This window comes from Coniosporium apollinis (assembly GCF_000281105.1).
Source record: "Coniosporium apollinis CBS 100218 chromosome Unknown supercont1.59, whole genome shotgun sequence".
NCBI classification, from domain to species: Eukaryota; Fungi; Ascomycota; class Dothideomycetes; genus Coniosporium; species Coniosporium apollinis.
Genome location: NW_006913321.1, coordinates 11,210 through 26,121, shown reverse-complemented (window position 1 = coordinate 26,121; position 14,912 = coordinate 11,210). Strand labels below are relative to the sequence as shown.

Below are 14,912 nucleotides of genomic sequence, written 5' to 3'. Positions count from 1 at the left end.
GCCCGCCAAAACAACAATTCAACAACCCAGCCAAATTGCGACAACGTGCAATTGTAGAGACACTGTAACTTTCCGTTGTACTTCGGCAAGATGCCGACCACCCTGAAAGAGTTCGAGAGCGTCTTCCCGCAATTGGTCGAGTATCTGACCGAGCACTGCCGACACTACAACCTCCCTAAGAATGCGCTTGACTGGTATCGAAAGGCAAGTAATTGCTCTGCATAAGAGCTCACGAGGGCTACAGGTCGCGAATTACAGCTGACCATATGCAGTCACTGTTTCACAACACCGTAGGCGGAAAATGCAACCGCGGCATGTCCGTCGTCGACACGTCCTCCCTCCTCCTCGGCCGCTCCCTCTCCAAGGACGAGTATTTCCGGTCCGCAACCCTAGGCTGGATGATCGAGCTGCTACAAGCCTTCTTCCTCGTCTCAGACGACATAATGGACTCGTCCAAAACGCGCCGTGGCAGTCCCTGCTGGTATCGCATGCCCGAGGTAGGCATGATCGCCATCAACGACGCCTTCATGCTCGAGTCCTCCATATTCCTGCTGCTGAAGAAGTACTTTCGGCAAGAGAAGAGCTACGTCGACCTCATGGAGCTCTTCCACGAAGTCACCTTCCAGACTGAGCTCGGACAGGCCTGCGATCTGCTGACCGCGCCGGAGGACAAGGTGGACCTCGACAACTTCAGTCTGGAGAAATACACATTCATCGTCATCTTCAAGACTGCGTACTATAGCTTCTATCTGCCGGTAGCGCTGGCCTTACACTTCTGCGGTATGGCCACTGAAAAGAATTTGCAGCAGGCGAAGGACATCTTGATACCCATGGGCGAGTACTTCCAGGTGCAAGACGACTACCTAGACAACTTTGCGGATCCGGAGACGCTCGGAAAGATCGGCACGGATATTCAGGACAACAAGTGCTCGTGGCTGGTGAACCAGGCGCTGAAGCGTGCATCGGCGGAGCAGAGGAAGGTGCTGGACGAGAACTATGGGCGGAAGGATAAGGAGTGCGAAGCGAGGGTCAAGGTTGTTTTCAGTGACTTGAAGCTAGATCAGGTGTACCGAGAGTACGAGGAGGAGCGCGTAGGCGAGATCCGGAAAATGATCTCACAGGTCGACGAGACAGAGGGCTTGAAGAAAGAGGTGTTTGAGGAGTTTTTGAGGAAAATATACCAGCGCAGCAAATAGGTACTATGTGAACTGTGCTCGGGAGGGTCGGTGGGACACTCCCTTGGCTCAGATTCCTGCTGCAGCGGTTGGCGCCCGACCAGCACATGTTTGTTTTGACCCTGTATATCCTCGAATGCTCCGCTTGTTATAGATGTATATTAGAGGGTATTTAGCGTTCCATTCGGTCTTGTAGCTTGCTAGAGATGCATTAAATAAAATAAATGCATCGGATAAATAGCAGCTGGGAGTCTGGTGAGCTGCGGATACGATATGTAGTTGGTCCTCAGCGTGGCACTTTCATTTCGAGGGAAGCCCTCAAACAGCCGAAGGCCGTCGTGCCTCTAAGTCCTTGAAACTGGGTAACCTTCACAGATTACGAAAGTGAGGGTGGTTAGCCTCAATGCGGGTTCAAAATAAGGTGGACGGCGGAGGGTTTATTTTCCTTTACAAGGCAAGTAATACTACTCACAAGCGCAGCCTCGTCAATTGGTTAATAAGTCCGTCAATGTCGAACGCGCTACAGAGAAGCTTCTTGCTCATCAAGCCGTTCGGTGCGAATACCGTGTCGCTGTGCTGAAGGCGTACGTAGTTTAGCACCTAGAATGAGAGTGTTAACGTGCGCCATAGAGTAATGCACGGTAGGGGATAATGCACCATCCGGGTCTTCCTCCACTAAGTTGTGGGAGAGCGGATTGCTGCCGGAATCTGGGTAAGTTATATAGTACTGCTTCGTGCATTGCTCCGGCCCGTGCATAACTCTGCCAAATACGTTGCCTATCCGATCAAAACCGGCTCGCAGCTGCAACTTGGGATAGAAGATCAGCCCATCCCTGCCTCGTTAAGTGGCAGATGTGCGTATAACGCCCTTGGCTAACTTCTCGCCCTACGCTAAGCTATTTCCGAGATAGCGTGCGCGATGCGCCCTCTCTGGTGCCAAAATCCGCTCGTACAAAACCCTCTCGTCCAAACCCCTCTCGGCCAAAACCCTCCCAGCCAAAACCCTCTTGTCCAAAACCGCCCCCAGGATCTTTATAAGAATGTTTACGCCTCCTGTCGCGAATCTCCCAGGCAAAGCTCGGCTGACCGATGACCCATTTTCTCACTGGAGCATTCTGCCTTGCTCGACGAGCCTTCATAAAGATGTACAACCAGAGGTCGCTGGCCCAAGAATACCCCTAGATGCAAATCTTAGTTTTCTACTACAGACTTGGGATGTGGATTGCCCCTCAGCCAAAGTTGTTGATGATTCTCAAGATTCAGTCGAAAGAACGCTTTGGGTACCAGGGAATTGTCTGTCGATTGAAATCGAAGTCAACAACCAAAACTTACGACGGTGTTTTGTCACAGAACATGAGCAAGTCAGTATCGTTTACTTATCGGCTTCCATGCCAATTTGCGACTTCGCGCGCTGTTGCTGTATTTGGAGTTTTCAAATTGACTGGACACGTGTGTCAGCTTGATGGCCCCATGACAGAATCTGTACAGGACACGACTACTGGTCATGTTCTGAATAGATTCTCCCCTTCGCCTTCGCAGAACATGAACATCAAGGCAGCTCAGCGATAGTAAGTCACTTGTTAGTTATAAATTGTTACATCAAGGCGACCATCGCTAAAAGCGTGTCTTAAGCGATGCTCCAATTCAGCGCAAGAAGTTCCACTGTTCGGAGATCGGATGTCTCAACAGAAGTGGTCAAATACCCGCCTTTAATCGTCGTTCGGATTTACTGAGACACATAGCCACCTCTCATAATGATCCTGTGATCTATGCTTGCATCGTATCTGGTTGCGATGCGCGAACCCGGAGATTTGACAAACTGAAGGAGCATCTCTGGAGGAAGCACGGCGACTTGGGGTTCCAGCCCCAGTACCATCGTCGTCCATTCCACAGATTGGACGCGATGGCAGTGGATTGAGGCTGGTCATCTTGCGTAGATTGTGTGAATGCGATCTGCTTGGGATCTGATGTCAAAGCTTGGATCAGTAAATGGGTTAGACCTTATCGAAGCTGATCCTTGAAACTACTCTCATGCTTCAAACCAATCGGGGATTTTGAATGGTCTATTCAGGACCTTAAAACTCTGGAATTGTAATCGAACTCACATGATTACTTCGTATGAATCCGTAGATTGTAATTGCCTCTTGTTCCCCCCTTCGTTCGGAGCTCCAAATCGGGTTACAGACCAGCATAAATAGCTGCTTGGATAAACCAGCAGGAACCTGTTTCCATAGTGAAGAATGGTTTCGAGAGATAGATTCATCATCGATGTTGGTAATGCTTGACTAGTTTAACCACAGTGTCATGGCCATTTCTCTCCGCTGAGTGTACTGCTTCTGAGAGTGGTATATCCGTGTTACCACTAACCGCTGCCCCCACGTTGCAGAGCAATTGCACCATGTCGATGCGGCCATTTTCTGCTGCTCCTACGAGGGAAGTCTTCCAACAAGCAGTAGCGATTCCGGTCCTGAGGGCTGCATCGAATCTGAGTATTTCAAGAGCAATTCCCATTTGACCTCGAGATGCAGCCGCTTGGAGCGCAGCTCCTCCTGCTTCGTGGATTAGGGCGCCATTCGTGTCTGCTGCGGCCTCTAGAAAAAGCCGAACAATTTCGAGATTCCCACATTCTACAGCTACTTGAAGTGCTGTCCTGCCTGAATCGTGTGCTGGAGGGTGGTTGACATCTGCTCCAGCATCTAATAGCAGCCGAACAATTTCGAGATTCCCACATTCTAGAGCTGCTTGAAGGGCCGTCCTGCCTAAATTACGTGCTGGAGGGTGGTTAACATCTGCTCCAGCACTTAACAGTAGCCGAACAAGTTCGAGGTTCCCACTCTTTGACGCTGCTTGAAGTGCTGTATTGCCTGAGTTATATGCTGGAGGGTGGTTGACATTTGCTCCAGCCCTTAAAAGCAGCTGGACGAGTTCGAGATCCCCACTCTCTGACGCTGCTTGAAGTGCCGTATTGCCTGAATTATATGCTGGAGGGCGGTTGACATCTGCTCCAGCCCTTAAAAGCAGCTGGACAAGTTCGAAATTTCCAGTCTCTACTGCTGTCTGGAGCGGGGGTTTTTCGCAGTCTTTTACAGGGTGGACTGCGACAGCCTCTTCCATCTTCACAAGTGCTCCCGTTCCCTGATTCTTCCTCGGAGGGGCTTCTGTCGTGTTCTTGCTTTCACTAATAGGTGTAAAAGCGTTCGGGTCTGCCCCGGCATCCAGCAAAATCCGGACCAGCTCAAAGTTACCCTTCGTTGCCATGAGCTGAAGTGGTCGCAGTCGCGATGAGGGCAGCGGTGAGTCTGGATCGACACCTCCGAGTAGACCAAGTCGGACGCTCTGTGGATCCTCTGCGTCTAAGGAATAACGAAAGATATTCTCAGCAAATGCTTCGACTGTTGGAGTCCTGATAGACAACACATCTACAAGGAGATGATGAAGATTATTGACAGTAGCCCATCTCACAACTTGATATGTCTGTTGGTTTGATATGAGCTTGTTTGACGAGAGATAGGCGATCAAGCAAAGAAACCAGAATACTCCATCGTCGTTGGCGGATCCGAAAATCTTCTGGATGATTACCAAATGCTCCTCAGGATATCTTTCAACCATCACTGCTTGAAGATACGAATGGATCACTTGATTTCTTTCAGAATCGTCTTCAGGGCTTTTGTCAGACCCCAAGCGCAACAGGAGCGCCTGCGCTTCCGATAACACGTTGGCGCCGGCAAGGTCAGTCGTGTCTAGTGAGGTACCAATTCCCGAAGCATCTGTAGCCGGAAGAACTCCAGTGGTTGGCTTTTCAGCTATTAAGCTACCACGGGTGATTCCTATCACCAAGTTAGAAGGTCCGATATAGCTGCCAGTATGTAAAGGCATAAATACCTCTGGAATCGATAATTTCTTGATATCTGAACCAAGGAAGATTGTGAGTCTCTATGGAATAAGTTTCAACCAATGACGGTGTTCTGCAGGAAATAGCTGACGGAGTACGGTAGGGAGATGTTGGTGGGGTGATCACAGCCAATCCTTCCGGAGTTTGCGGACTGGTGTCTAAAGAAAACTTAGTAATTGAGGAATGCGCTGCGGCTGTCGTTAGCTTACATGGTGCGTACCTATCCTCCAATGAAGTATAACAACGTGATATCTCCCTTCTGACCTTCTTCTCTGGGATAGATATGCCGTGGATGTAGACCGCACTCTTTTTGCCCTCCTGTTTGCGTTCATTGATCCTGTGCCCAATGTACTTCCATTCAGAACGCTTCGTGTTCTTTCTAAAGCCCCATTTTTTGAACTGACGTTCATATTGCGCTTTGCTATCGAGATGGTTAACTTATCTCCTCATTGGCAGACACAGAAAAACTCTTAATCGGGCTGTTTACCTAGCCTGAAAATTAAAACGTTCCCTCATGGACTGCATGACTTCACGGAGGTTTCTGCCTTGAGTTACAAAGAGGTGTTCGATCTCCTGCTTTTGCCGTTCCCAATTCGATTCAGAATGTTGCCGTTCCCCTCTTTTTTTTGGTGCCAACTTATTATTGCCCCATGTCTCATTCTCATCGTTCTTCGTCTGCGAGGTATCCATGCTCGTTGATTGTGCGCTAACATCGTTGCTTCCATCAAATTCAAGCTCCTCATCCTGACGGCCTGAAGTAGTCGCTCGCGGTGTGTTGACATGGCTTGCGCTTGGCGAACTCGAGCTCTGTCCCTGCCAAGCGGCCGCATCGTCCCCTCGAGAGAATCTTCCCTGCAACATTACCCCTCGGTCATCTCTTTCATCCAAATTTGCGTCGGTTGATTCTTCCGAGTACCTTTGTGGTCCACGGTCATGCAGAACCTTGCTGCTCTTGTGCCCCAGCCACTGTGTACCATGTTCACCCAGTATCTTGGATCCTGCTGTCTTAGTCTTAGCTGGAAATGCCTCGGGGGTCGGCCCCGTGTCTCGACCGTGTTGCATATTGCTAGCCCTTTGTCGAATGTGCGCGTCCTATATGCCGAAGGAGATTATCGCTCCTGATAAAGGTACTCGTACAATGAGGTTCGGGGTAGCGGAATATCGTGGCCATGGAGTGCACAAACAGCTCATGTCTGTGAAAGGCACTCTACAGGCAAAGGCCGCTTCCCAATCTAGCTGGCACTTGTAGACAGATTGTAAGCTCTGAGATGACAACTGATGATAGTCAGCCTGCCTGAGAACTCGCGCGAATGTAACATAAGGGGCTCGGGGTAAGCTAATGCCTTGGGCAGATGATAGGCGACGGTGTTAGGAGAAATAAAGGATATGTGACATACTGTAGTCCCTGGGTCCAACAAAACTTTCTCGAATGATGTGTACACTGTAGTGACGCCACTTTATCCGAGTAGCGTCCTGTGATTCTTGCCGTTGTGGTCTTGATGTCTGACTACGTATACGATCTACAATCCCCGTAGTATTGAAGCTAGAAGGCGAAGCGGCGCACAAGCGGATGGCGCCGGATATGTAGCAGTCAGTAACAGGAGGGAAGCAGAGGCCGAGGCGAGGAAGATGAGAGAAGGCGCAGGCTCATGAGTGTGTGGGGATGGTCAAGGTCTCGGAGTTCCTAGAGAGCCACATGAGAGCTTGGACCACTGGCAACCCAAGCTAACCATCTACAGACTAACAAATCCGGCTACGTGTACCTCTGTACGTACCTAAAGGTTATTCAACACGAATGCAAGCTCTACTGTTGCGACTTCAGTGACGCCGTCTTGGAGAATTGTCGCACTATACTATAGTACTATTTTGAGCAGCCTGTTCTACATTGCTATTAAGCGTTAACCCTACTTGTTATATTGATAACCTACTAAAGAATCACGCCTGTACTAGTAGGAACATAGCAGCGCCAGCGGTCCCTTGCACTGGGGCTGCAGTAGAGCTCGTACTGGTGTTGTCCATGCTAAGATGACTCCTCATTGATACCATGGGTAAAGAAACGCGAACTTTGTGATAAGCTTCTTCGAGCTGTCGTAGTAAACCCATAAACATACGAAATGTCGTCCTGTCGAGAGCATTCCAGTCAAAATTGTCTGTTATAAGGTGAAACATTGGGGGAGTCACGTGCATAAGTTGGCTCGGTGGTGCGAGAGCTTCGCTACCTCTTGCTTCTGCACAGCTCTAACAACGTGCTGGGTAAAACCCCTTCAGAGACATGTTGCGTCTGAGCTCGCGGTTGTAATGTTTTGCGGGATTCAGGGTGCGGATCTCATCTCAACAAAGATATACGCATGGACGATTGCATTGAATTGAAGGTTACAGGAGCATGTTTGCAGACCAGTGTTACGTATTCATGAAGCCGTCCGAATCTAGACAGCTCCAGAACCAACCCGATCGTGTTATCGATGAGGCCATGAGCTAGTGGAATGTCAGGCCTAGTAGATGAAGGGAAGTATCTGGTACGGCGTCTTCTTCTTGAACTCGGTCCAAGCATCGCCATACTACATCCGTCAGTATGTCTCGCTCTCGAGAGTCTGCCTTGAAGGTCAGGCTTACCCTTTTGCTGCAGTAGTCGTCAAGCACCGGGATGGCCCTATTCGTGAAGTCATACAAGAAGAAGCCGAGCACGATCGCTCCCCATGTCCACCCAGCAGCAGCGAGCGCAAATCCTCCCCTCCAAAGCGAGTATCCGCCATAGTTGATGTGTCTTGCCCAGCTCCAGAGGCCGCCCGTATATGCCTTGCCCTTATTCTTCGGGTCTTTCTTGAAGTTGCTCCGCTGAATCTCACTGATCAGTTCCAGCGCAATGCCAACAACGTACATAGTGCTGCCAACGATAAGAGACGCTTGGGGGAACGTGGAGCCGGAGTTGAGAGACGCGGACGTCGCGGCGCAAATGAAGCCGAGGGTATTCAGGGAGTTGGCGACAGTGTTGAAGATCGCAATAAGTACAGCCGAGGAGGGAGGCATCTCTTCGGCGCTTATAGCCAGCAGCCAGTAGTTCTGTTTCAGCATGCTGCCCACGGCCATGGACAACAGTATGAGCCTGTAAGGCGAGAGGCCGAGCGCATCGATGGGAGTGCCAGTTTGCGTCGGCAGGCCCTGAGGCAGCACGTTGAGGCCCAGCTTCTGCAGGAGGCCTGATCCAAGGCCACGCGCCAGAATGCCGTACTGGAGGATTGGATCGAGGGCGCGAAGACCGACAAAGACAGCTTTGCCCAAGGGAGTGGGATTGTAGCTTCCGCGCTTGATCATGTCTACCTTCTTCTTCCCGCGCTTCTCGCCGGCTGCTTCGGGGGAGCTCATCGCTGCGGTGGAGTCTCTCTATCTATGGAGTAGCCCGATGGTCGATGGTCCAAGATAGAACCGCGCTTGAAAGAAGGATGGCGAGGACTTCTAGCTCTAATTGTATCTTCGCAGAAGCAGGGATGGTGGACTATCTCGCTGAGCAAGCAAAGGTGGTGCTTTCTAATCGGTTGCAAGACGATGCTCCCGTCGGGTAGCAGCTTGGGTGGAGGCCGAAAGGCGCGAGATGCCCGAGGGAGCTTCGCTAGGGCAGATTGACGTAGGGGCTATGTAGATCCACCCCCGGCTGCACACCCTACCTGGGTAGTGTACTATGCTTTTGAAAATGGTATATAGAGATCTCAGCCATTCAGATAGCTGGACTCCACAGAGCTCTGCGAAATTCTCTTAGAGCTGGTGTCTTCAATGTGTTCAAAGATCTCTCTGCCACCGATGCGGGCGGCACGGAAGGGAGCCGGGGGTGCTGGATCTCACCCAGAGCACCCTTGTGTGTGGTCGGAGCTCTCGTCTCGAGGCGCAACTCATACTTTACGACCAGCAGTGCTCTATGCCTTGGAGCATCCTCGGTCTGCTACCAGCGAGCTTCAAACCTGGCACCAAACCCCTCCTCACAGCCTCTGGCTGGAACAGGGTGTGGTAACTAGGTACTGCCGACCATGAGTGGACAATGGAACGCTACACCCGCTCACATGACGGCGCGTACCCCTAGCGCGCTGTCCATTGTGGAGTAGATCGGGGCAAACAAAGAACTCACGTCTGGCCGACGCCAGCACATCACCTTCACCTCCGGCGATGAGAGATGCCATTGCCTTGTGCACAGGCGACATCTGTCGCACTCACTGCCTTCCGTGCAACATGGAGTCAGGGTTCCACTTTCGTGTCCTTCCTTCTCACCACCTCTTGATACAGTCAACATCACCGAGCTAGCTCCATCTTACCGCTCAGCATCCGCTACCGCATCCGATAATGCCATTCAGATTCAGCCATCTTTGTCAGCTTTTAGAGTCCCTCGAGGAGATCGAGCGGCACGATCCACCCCTGCTTCGAGATGCACGACGAGACAGAGTACAGAAGACCGTTGTGGCATGGTTTAGGGTCCATCGAAGGTCCATCGACGCGCCAGACACCGACCGGGTTGCTTTGCTATCATCGCTGTTCCCGGAGCGACGAACTGACCGAGTATATCTGCTACAGGCACCGCGCTTGTTGCAAGCAATTGCCCGCGGCCTCGAGCTACGGTCTGAGAAGCTTGCGACGCTCAACAGATTCAAGAGTCCTGGAAATGGCGACCTTGGGGATTGTCTGGCGCGCGTGCTTAAAGTGCACGATGCAGAGCCACGGCTGGGATACGTCAGTGTTGAGGAGGTTGATGCAGTACTACAGGACATCGCCTCCAAGGTCAGATTCTCCAGCCCGGCGGTTCGCACGAGGAAGTCGCTGTCAAACGACTCCCCCGGCCATCTCCTCGCGGCCATCGTCCGAAGGCTCAAGTCTTTCGAGGCCAAGTGGCTCGTCCGCATGATACTGAAGGACTACGCGCCAGTCGTTTTGGATCAGCAGCATGTTCTACGATGCTTCCACTTTTTACTCCCCGCTCTGCTCAAGTTTCAAGACACATTCGAAGCGGCAATGCACTTAATTCAGGGACCTCTAGGGGAGTTTCCATCCAGCCCGGATCCCAGGTCTCAAGTCGTATTTCGCAAGCAGGCTGCTGAACTTCTTCGACCGCAGATTGGAGTCAAAGTCGGACGGCCGTCCTTCCATAAGGCGCGTTCCCTGAAAGACTGCCTTCGCACAGTGGGCAGCAGAAAGTGGGCTATCGAGCGCAAGTACGACGGAGAATACTGTGAGATCCACATCGATCTTTCAAAAGGCCCCGACTGCATCCAAATTCTCAGCAAGTCCGGGAAAGATTCGACCCAAGACCGTCAGGGCGTGCATGGGTGGATTCGAGAGGCCCTTCGCTTAGGGACATCTGAATGCAGGTTCAAGCGCACCTGTATATTGCTTGGTGAGCTGGTTGTGTACTGTGACAAGGAGCGCCAAATCCAAGCATTCCATAAGATACGAAAACATGTTTCCCGGTCAGGATCTTTCTTGGGCAACGATGCCGACTCTCAAGCCCATGAGCACGAACATCTCATGATAGTTTATTTTGACGTGCTCATGGTCGACGAGGAGATAACCATGAGGCTGCCTCACAGACAACGGAGAGATCGTCTGAGGGATCTCATCGTCAAGAAACGGGGCAGTGCTGTGACTGCTGAATGGAAAGAGATAGACTTTGCTCAGGTGACGGCTGAACGTACCCTCGTCGAGCAATTTGCGTGCGCCCTTTACGACCGCTGCGAGGGTCTGATACTCAAGCCATCAGATGCGCCATATTTCCCTCTGGACAACGCCGGCGACTGGCGAGGCTTCGTCAAGCTCAAAGCGGACTACATGATCGACATGGGCAGTGATCGCGACGTTGCTGATTTCGCTGTGGTGGGTGGAAGTTACGATGCTCAGCAGGCGTTGAAATCCGGCCTCCAGAATATCTCCTGGACGACATTCCACATTGGGTGTCTCATCAACAAAGAAGCAGTCCTCCGCTTCCAAGCAAGGCCTTCCTTCCGAGTGGTCGAGGTAATCCATCAAGAGCATTGTATACCGAAGCCGGATCTCGAGGCCTTAAACCGTCTTGGGAAGTTCCGGCAGGAGACTGACAGTCTGCATCGAAAGTTCGACCTGTGCCCAGTACGCTACCCCATACCGCCCATGGACGTTGTGTTCCGGAAGCCGTTCGTAATAGAGGTGCTTGGTTCCGGTTACGTTAAGCCTCCAAATCAAGACTTCTTTATGCTGCGGCACCCAAGAGTGATCAAGCTGCATCTCGATCGTGATTTTACCGAAACAACTTGTATAGACGAGCTGAGCAGCTTGGCCGAGAAAGCGCGCAACATACCAGAGGGCTCTGAGTCGCAAGAAACGGGTCGGTTGGTCAAGAAAATCATGGCAAACCGGAGGGAGAGAGACGAGCGCTCGAGTATGCGTACAACACCACAGTCAACGGCTTCAACGAGCCCATCGCTGAGGCGGCGGACGCCGGTCTCGCACCGCGCAGAGTCTACTCAGCTGCCGAAAGTATGGATCGATACTACCAAGACTCTCAGTTCTCACGAGTGCGTTGTGGAGGTGAGTAGGGGCGCGGTGTCCCCTCTACAAGTATCAGCGACGCAGGGCGAACGCGCATTTCATCCGCCGCCGCTTTCGTCATCGACTCGTGAGAACAGCATCGAGCACAGGAACACCAAAGAGAGCCAACCTACGACAAGACCACAGAAGCGAACGATTGATGTAGCAGCGGACCAGTGTCTCGCTCTGTCGGCTCGAAAGAAAGTGCAGAAGACAGCATCTAACGCGGATCTTCCGCCCCTGTCCCCGCGCACAATCCTTAGGAACAGCGCATCACGGCTTACAGGGATTTGGGCATTGGGGAATGGGTGAGGTTTGTATGATTGGTTTCCGTTGAGAGAGCTCGGGCTCATTGAAGAGGATGAGCTTACTGAAGAACAGCTTGAACAAGTGTCTTTGGATGAAGAGCGAAGGTGTTGGTTTAAGCACTGCAAAGGGCTTACTAGGTGGAACGACGAGAGAAGGGAGGTAGTGTTTATCTCAACAACATGGTAGACACTTGAAGATGCTGGAAAGGCCTATTCAAGTATTTGTATCACGTGGCTCAACCGTTGTCAAACGATTCGGCTCTCTGCGCATAGCAACAAACTGATTATCAAACAGAGCAAAGCCAATGGCTGACTTTATACTTTCCTAGAACCTCTACCAGTGTGATGAAGTGCCATTCAAGCAGCCCGTCAAGTAGGCTCGTGAGCATCGTCAGGGCAGTGAAGCCTCCTGGCGGTAGAATCAAGACAAGCCCATCAGTTCCAGAGATGGGTTGGAGGCGTAGGGGGCAAGGGCACTTGTGCGGAAGCGCAGCATTGTGGAGCGACTAAAGCCATACAGAAACGCCAGGTGAGAGGTACAGTACTCTTTACGATGCACACAGAGGTCCTTAGATCTGCAGAGCTGGCGCTGTAGGCTGTCGTCGCGGTGTCATCAGGATGGTTTGTAAGATTGGTAACTTTGGTTGCCCAGTCTCGCCCATGTGATGAACTTCCCGTTTTCGGACCACGCTCTCAAGTGCGGACCGTTTCGATATGATACCTCCCACACCCGCCACCGTTCTCGCGCAGACATACGTCAGCTAGCTGATCTCGACAATCTTCCAACTGGTGCAGGGGTTTCGGAAGCGGCGCTCAACGTATCACCGCCGGAGCAAGTCGCGAAGTGCATAGCAAGCGGAACAGGCATGGAGAAGGCGGGCTTGTTTCCAGATGATACGCTTGAGCAAATGGAGCGGACGCTGGAAAAGCACAAAGAAGAAAGCAGACGCTTCGCGGAGACACTGAGTGAAATCAAAGCAGAAGATCCGCCGAAAGAGGTCAAAGAGAAAGAGGGGGAGGCTGCAGTCGACACTCAATCCGAACAGAGCTCCAGGATGCCCTTCATCAACAAGCCATTAACAGGTGGCCAGAGTGAAGTATCTTGTGGCTCCCCGATCGAAGACACATGGTCACGGCATACATTTCTCTCATCGCAGCGGCCCGTGAACGAAGAAGACACAGTCCAAGCCAAACCAAAGGACAAGATCGAGTCGCAGAACAACGATGCTAGTCGTGCCTCCACCTCGCAACCCCAGACAAAACCAGGCCCTCTACTCAAAGTCAGCCGACTAAGCGCTCTGATCCTGCAGCGCTCTCGCGGCGTAATCCCTGATGACCACCCCGAACTTGTCAATCTCGCCAAAAAGTTCGCAGCGAAATGCATTGAAGCAAGTCCCGAGTGGATCCACGAAATCGTCAGGACGGAAGCCGGTCGGCAAAACAAGATTCTGGACCTCATGAACGTCATGGGTTTGTGTGTAGCGGACAATGACACGGAAGAGTGGGAGCGCCTCCACAGGCATCTCACGATCTCGTTCGAGTGGGGCAAGACAAGGAACGAACTGATGAGAAAGTACGGGGCGCCCACTGAAGAGCTGAACGTGAAGATCAGGGAGGCCTTTGCGGGGATGACCGACGAAGAAATGCAGAACAAGTATCCGGGCATCAGATCGATCCCTTTTTTGGGGGAGTCGGCAGCAGATGAGGCACTGGAAGGCTTGGTGGGGCTGGGGGGTGACCTCAAGGCCGCAGCCGTGTTGTTCAATGCGCAGATCGCTGCAAAAAGTGCATCGAAGACTCCTAAGGTGGCAGAGGGCACGCAACGAGGTCCAGCTGCCGGCGCTGCACCGACCGACCTCCAGCGTCGAGTTAGGCGAGCAGTCAAAGCGGTCATGAAGTCGGAAGCTGGGGGATCACGAGCAACATCCAGCAAAGCAGAGGCCAGCCAAACCAAGACTGCAACGGCTCAGCCGGCTGTGAAGTACGTGGCGGGGACACCAGAGCATTTACAGGCTGTTGAGGAAGAGCTCTGGCGCGCAGCAACGGAAAGACCACTTTTGAGCCCATCCGAATTCAGCCTTGTTTTTAAACAGGCGTCAACGTGGGGGTTGTCGGCGGCAACGCTTCGGGAAGCAGAGGAGACCTATCAGGATAGCCTTTCGGGAATGATGGACACAGTCATCCAACGACTGACTCCCAGCCAGCAAGCCGAGATGGTAAAGTTTGGGAACGGGGAGCCTGGTGCCGTGAGCAAGAGCACACTGGAGGCAGTTCGGGCTATTATAAAAGATGTAGCACCAATGGAAACGGAAGGAACCCAAGCAGCGACAAAGGCCGAGCCGCCCACGCCGGTTCAAGACACGGCTCCTCAGCTAGGGATTTCCAGGATGGTACCCCGAGACTTCTTCAGATCGGTTCCACTCCACGACCAATTTTTCTTGGATGCGCGATCATATTACACCTTGCCCTTTTCAAGATGGGATGCGGAGTCGTTGGACTTGAAGTTTTTTGATACAATGCGGTATCTGAAGTTGAAAGAGCACGTCAACCACGCTCGATGGGAGCTGGAAATGGATGCAACTAGGCGGATTGCAATGGCGAAGAACAGGATGACGTCTGCAGGCGTGCCAGGAGGATGGTAGGTCTCAGCTGTCTTGGACGTGGTGCATGAAGATTTGGAAAGCTCGTTTGCGGCATGGACTGAGAGTTTGGAGAACTTTGGAAATACCCAGGATTGCAGCAGCATGGCGTTAGGATGAGTGCGGCTATCGTAAGGTGTTTCTACTATACAGTCCGGTTTGTGGAAAGGCTGGGCAAGTGGAAAGGCACTGCGACCTCGCACTTCTCTTGGCACTGAGGAGCCGCGAGGATGCCGGTATAACCTGGAATCATAGATTGTAAGATGGAAGATGATTTGTGACCGTCTGGCCGAGTTGGAGGTACTGGAGTGGGAGCAAACAAGTTCAACCACAAGATCGTCCTTGAACTAGATCCAGT

The 14,912-nt window shown here is 52.0% G+C and overlaps 4 protein-coding genes across 4 annotated transcripts; 3 read left to right on the top strand and 1 right to left on the bottom strand.

Moving 5' to 3' along the window:
• Positions 1-90: 90 nt before the first annotated feature.
• On the top strand, positions 91-1,196 carry W97_08615 (farnesyl pyrophosphate synthase; the record flags this gene model as incomplete). Its single annotated transcript, XM_007786482.1, has 2 exons — positions 91-208; positions 259-1,196. 2 exons carry the CDS (start codon positions 91-93, stop codon positions 1,194-1,196), a joined length of 1,056 nt encoding a protein of 351 aa, XP_007784672.1.
• Positions 1,197-7,559: 6,363 nt separating this feature from the next.
• Positions 7,560-8,430, bottom strand: W97_08614 (uncharacterized protein; the record flags this gene model as incomplete). Its single annotated transcript, XM_007786481.1, has 2 exons — positions 7,560-7,625; positions 7,681-8,430. The coding sequence occupies 2 exons, from the start codon at positions 8,428-8,430 to the stop codon at positions 7,560-7,562; spliced, it is 816 nt and encodes a 271-aa protein (XP_007784671.1).
• A 966-nt stretch (positions 8,431-9,396) lies between these two features.
• Positions 9,397-11,919, top strand: W97_08613 (uncharacterized protein; the record flags this gene model as incomplete). Its single annotated transcript, XM_007786480.1, has 1 exon — positions 9,397-11,919. The coding sequence occupies one exon, from the start codon at positions 9,397-9,399 to the stop codon at positions 11,917-11,919; it is 2,523 nt and encodes an 840-aa protein (XP_007784670.1).
• A 661-nt stretch (positions 11,920-12,580) lies between these two features.
• W97_08612 (uncharacterized protein) lies at positions 12,581-14,557 on the top strand (the record flags this gene model as incomplete). The annotated part of the gene is made up of 1 exon (XM_007786479.1): positions 12,581-14,557. One exon carries the CDS (start codon positions 12,581-12,583, stop codon positions 14,555-14,557), a length of 1,977 nt encoding a protein of 658 aa, XP_007784669.1.
• Between the last annotated feature and the right edge of the window lie 355 nt (positions 14,558-14,912).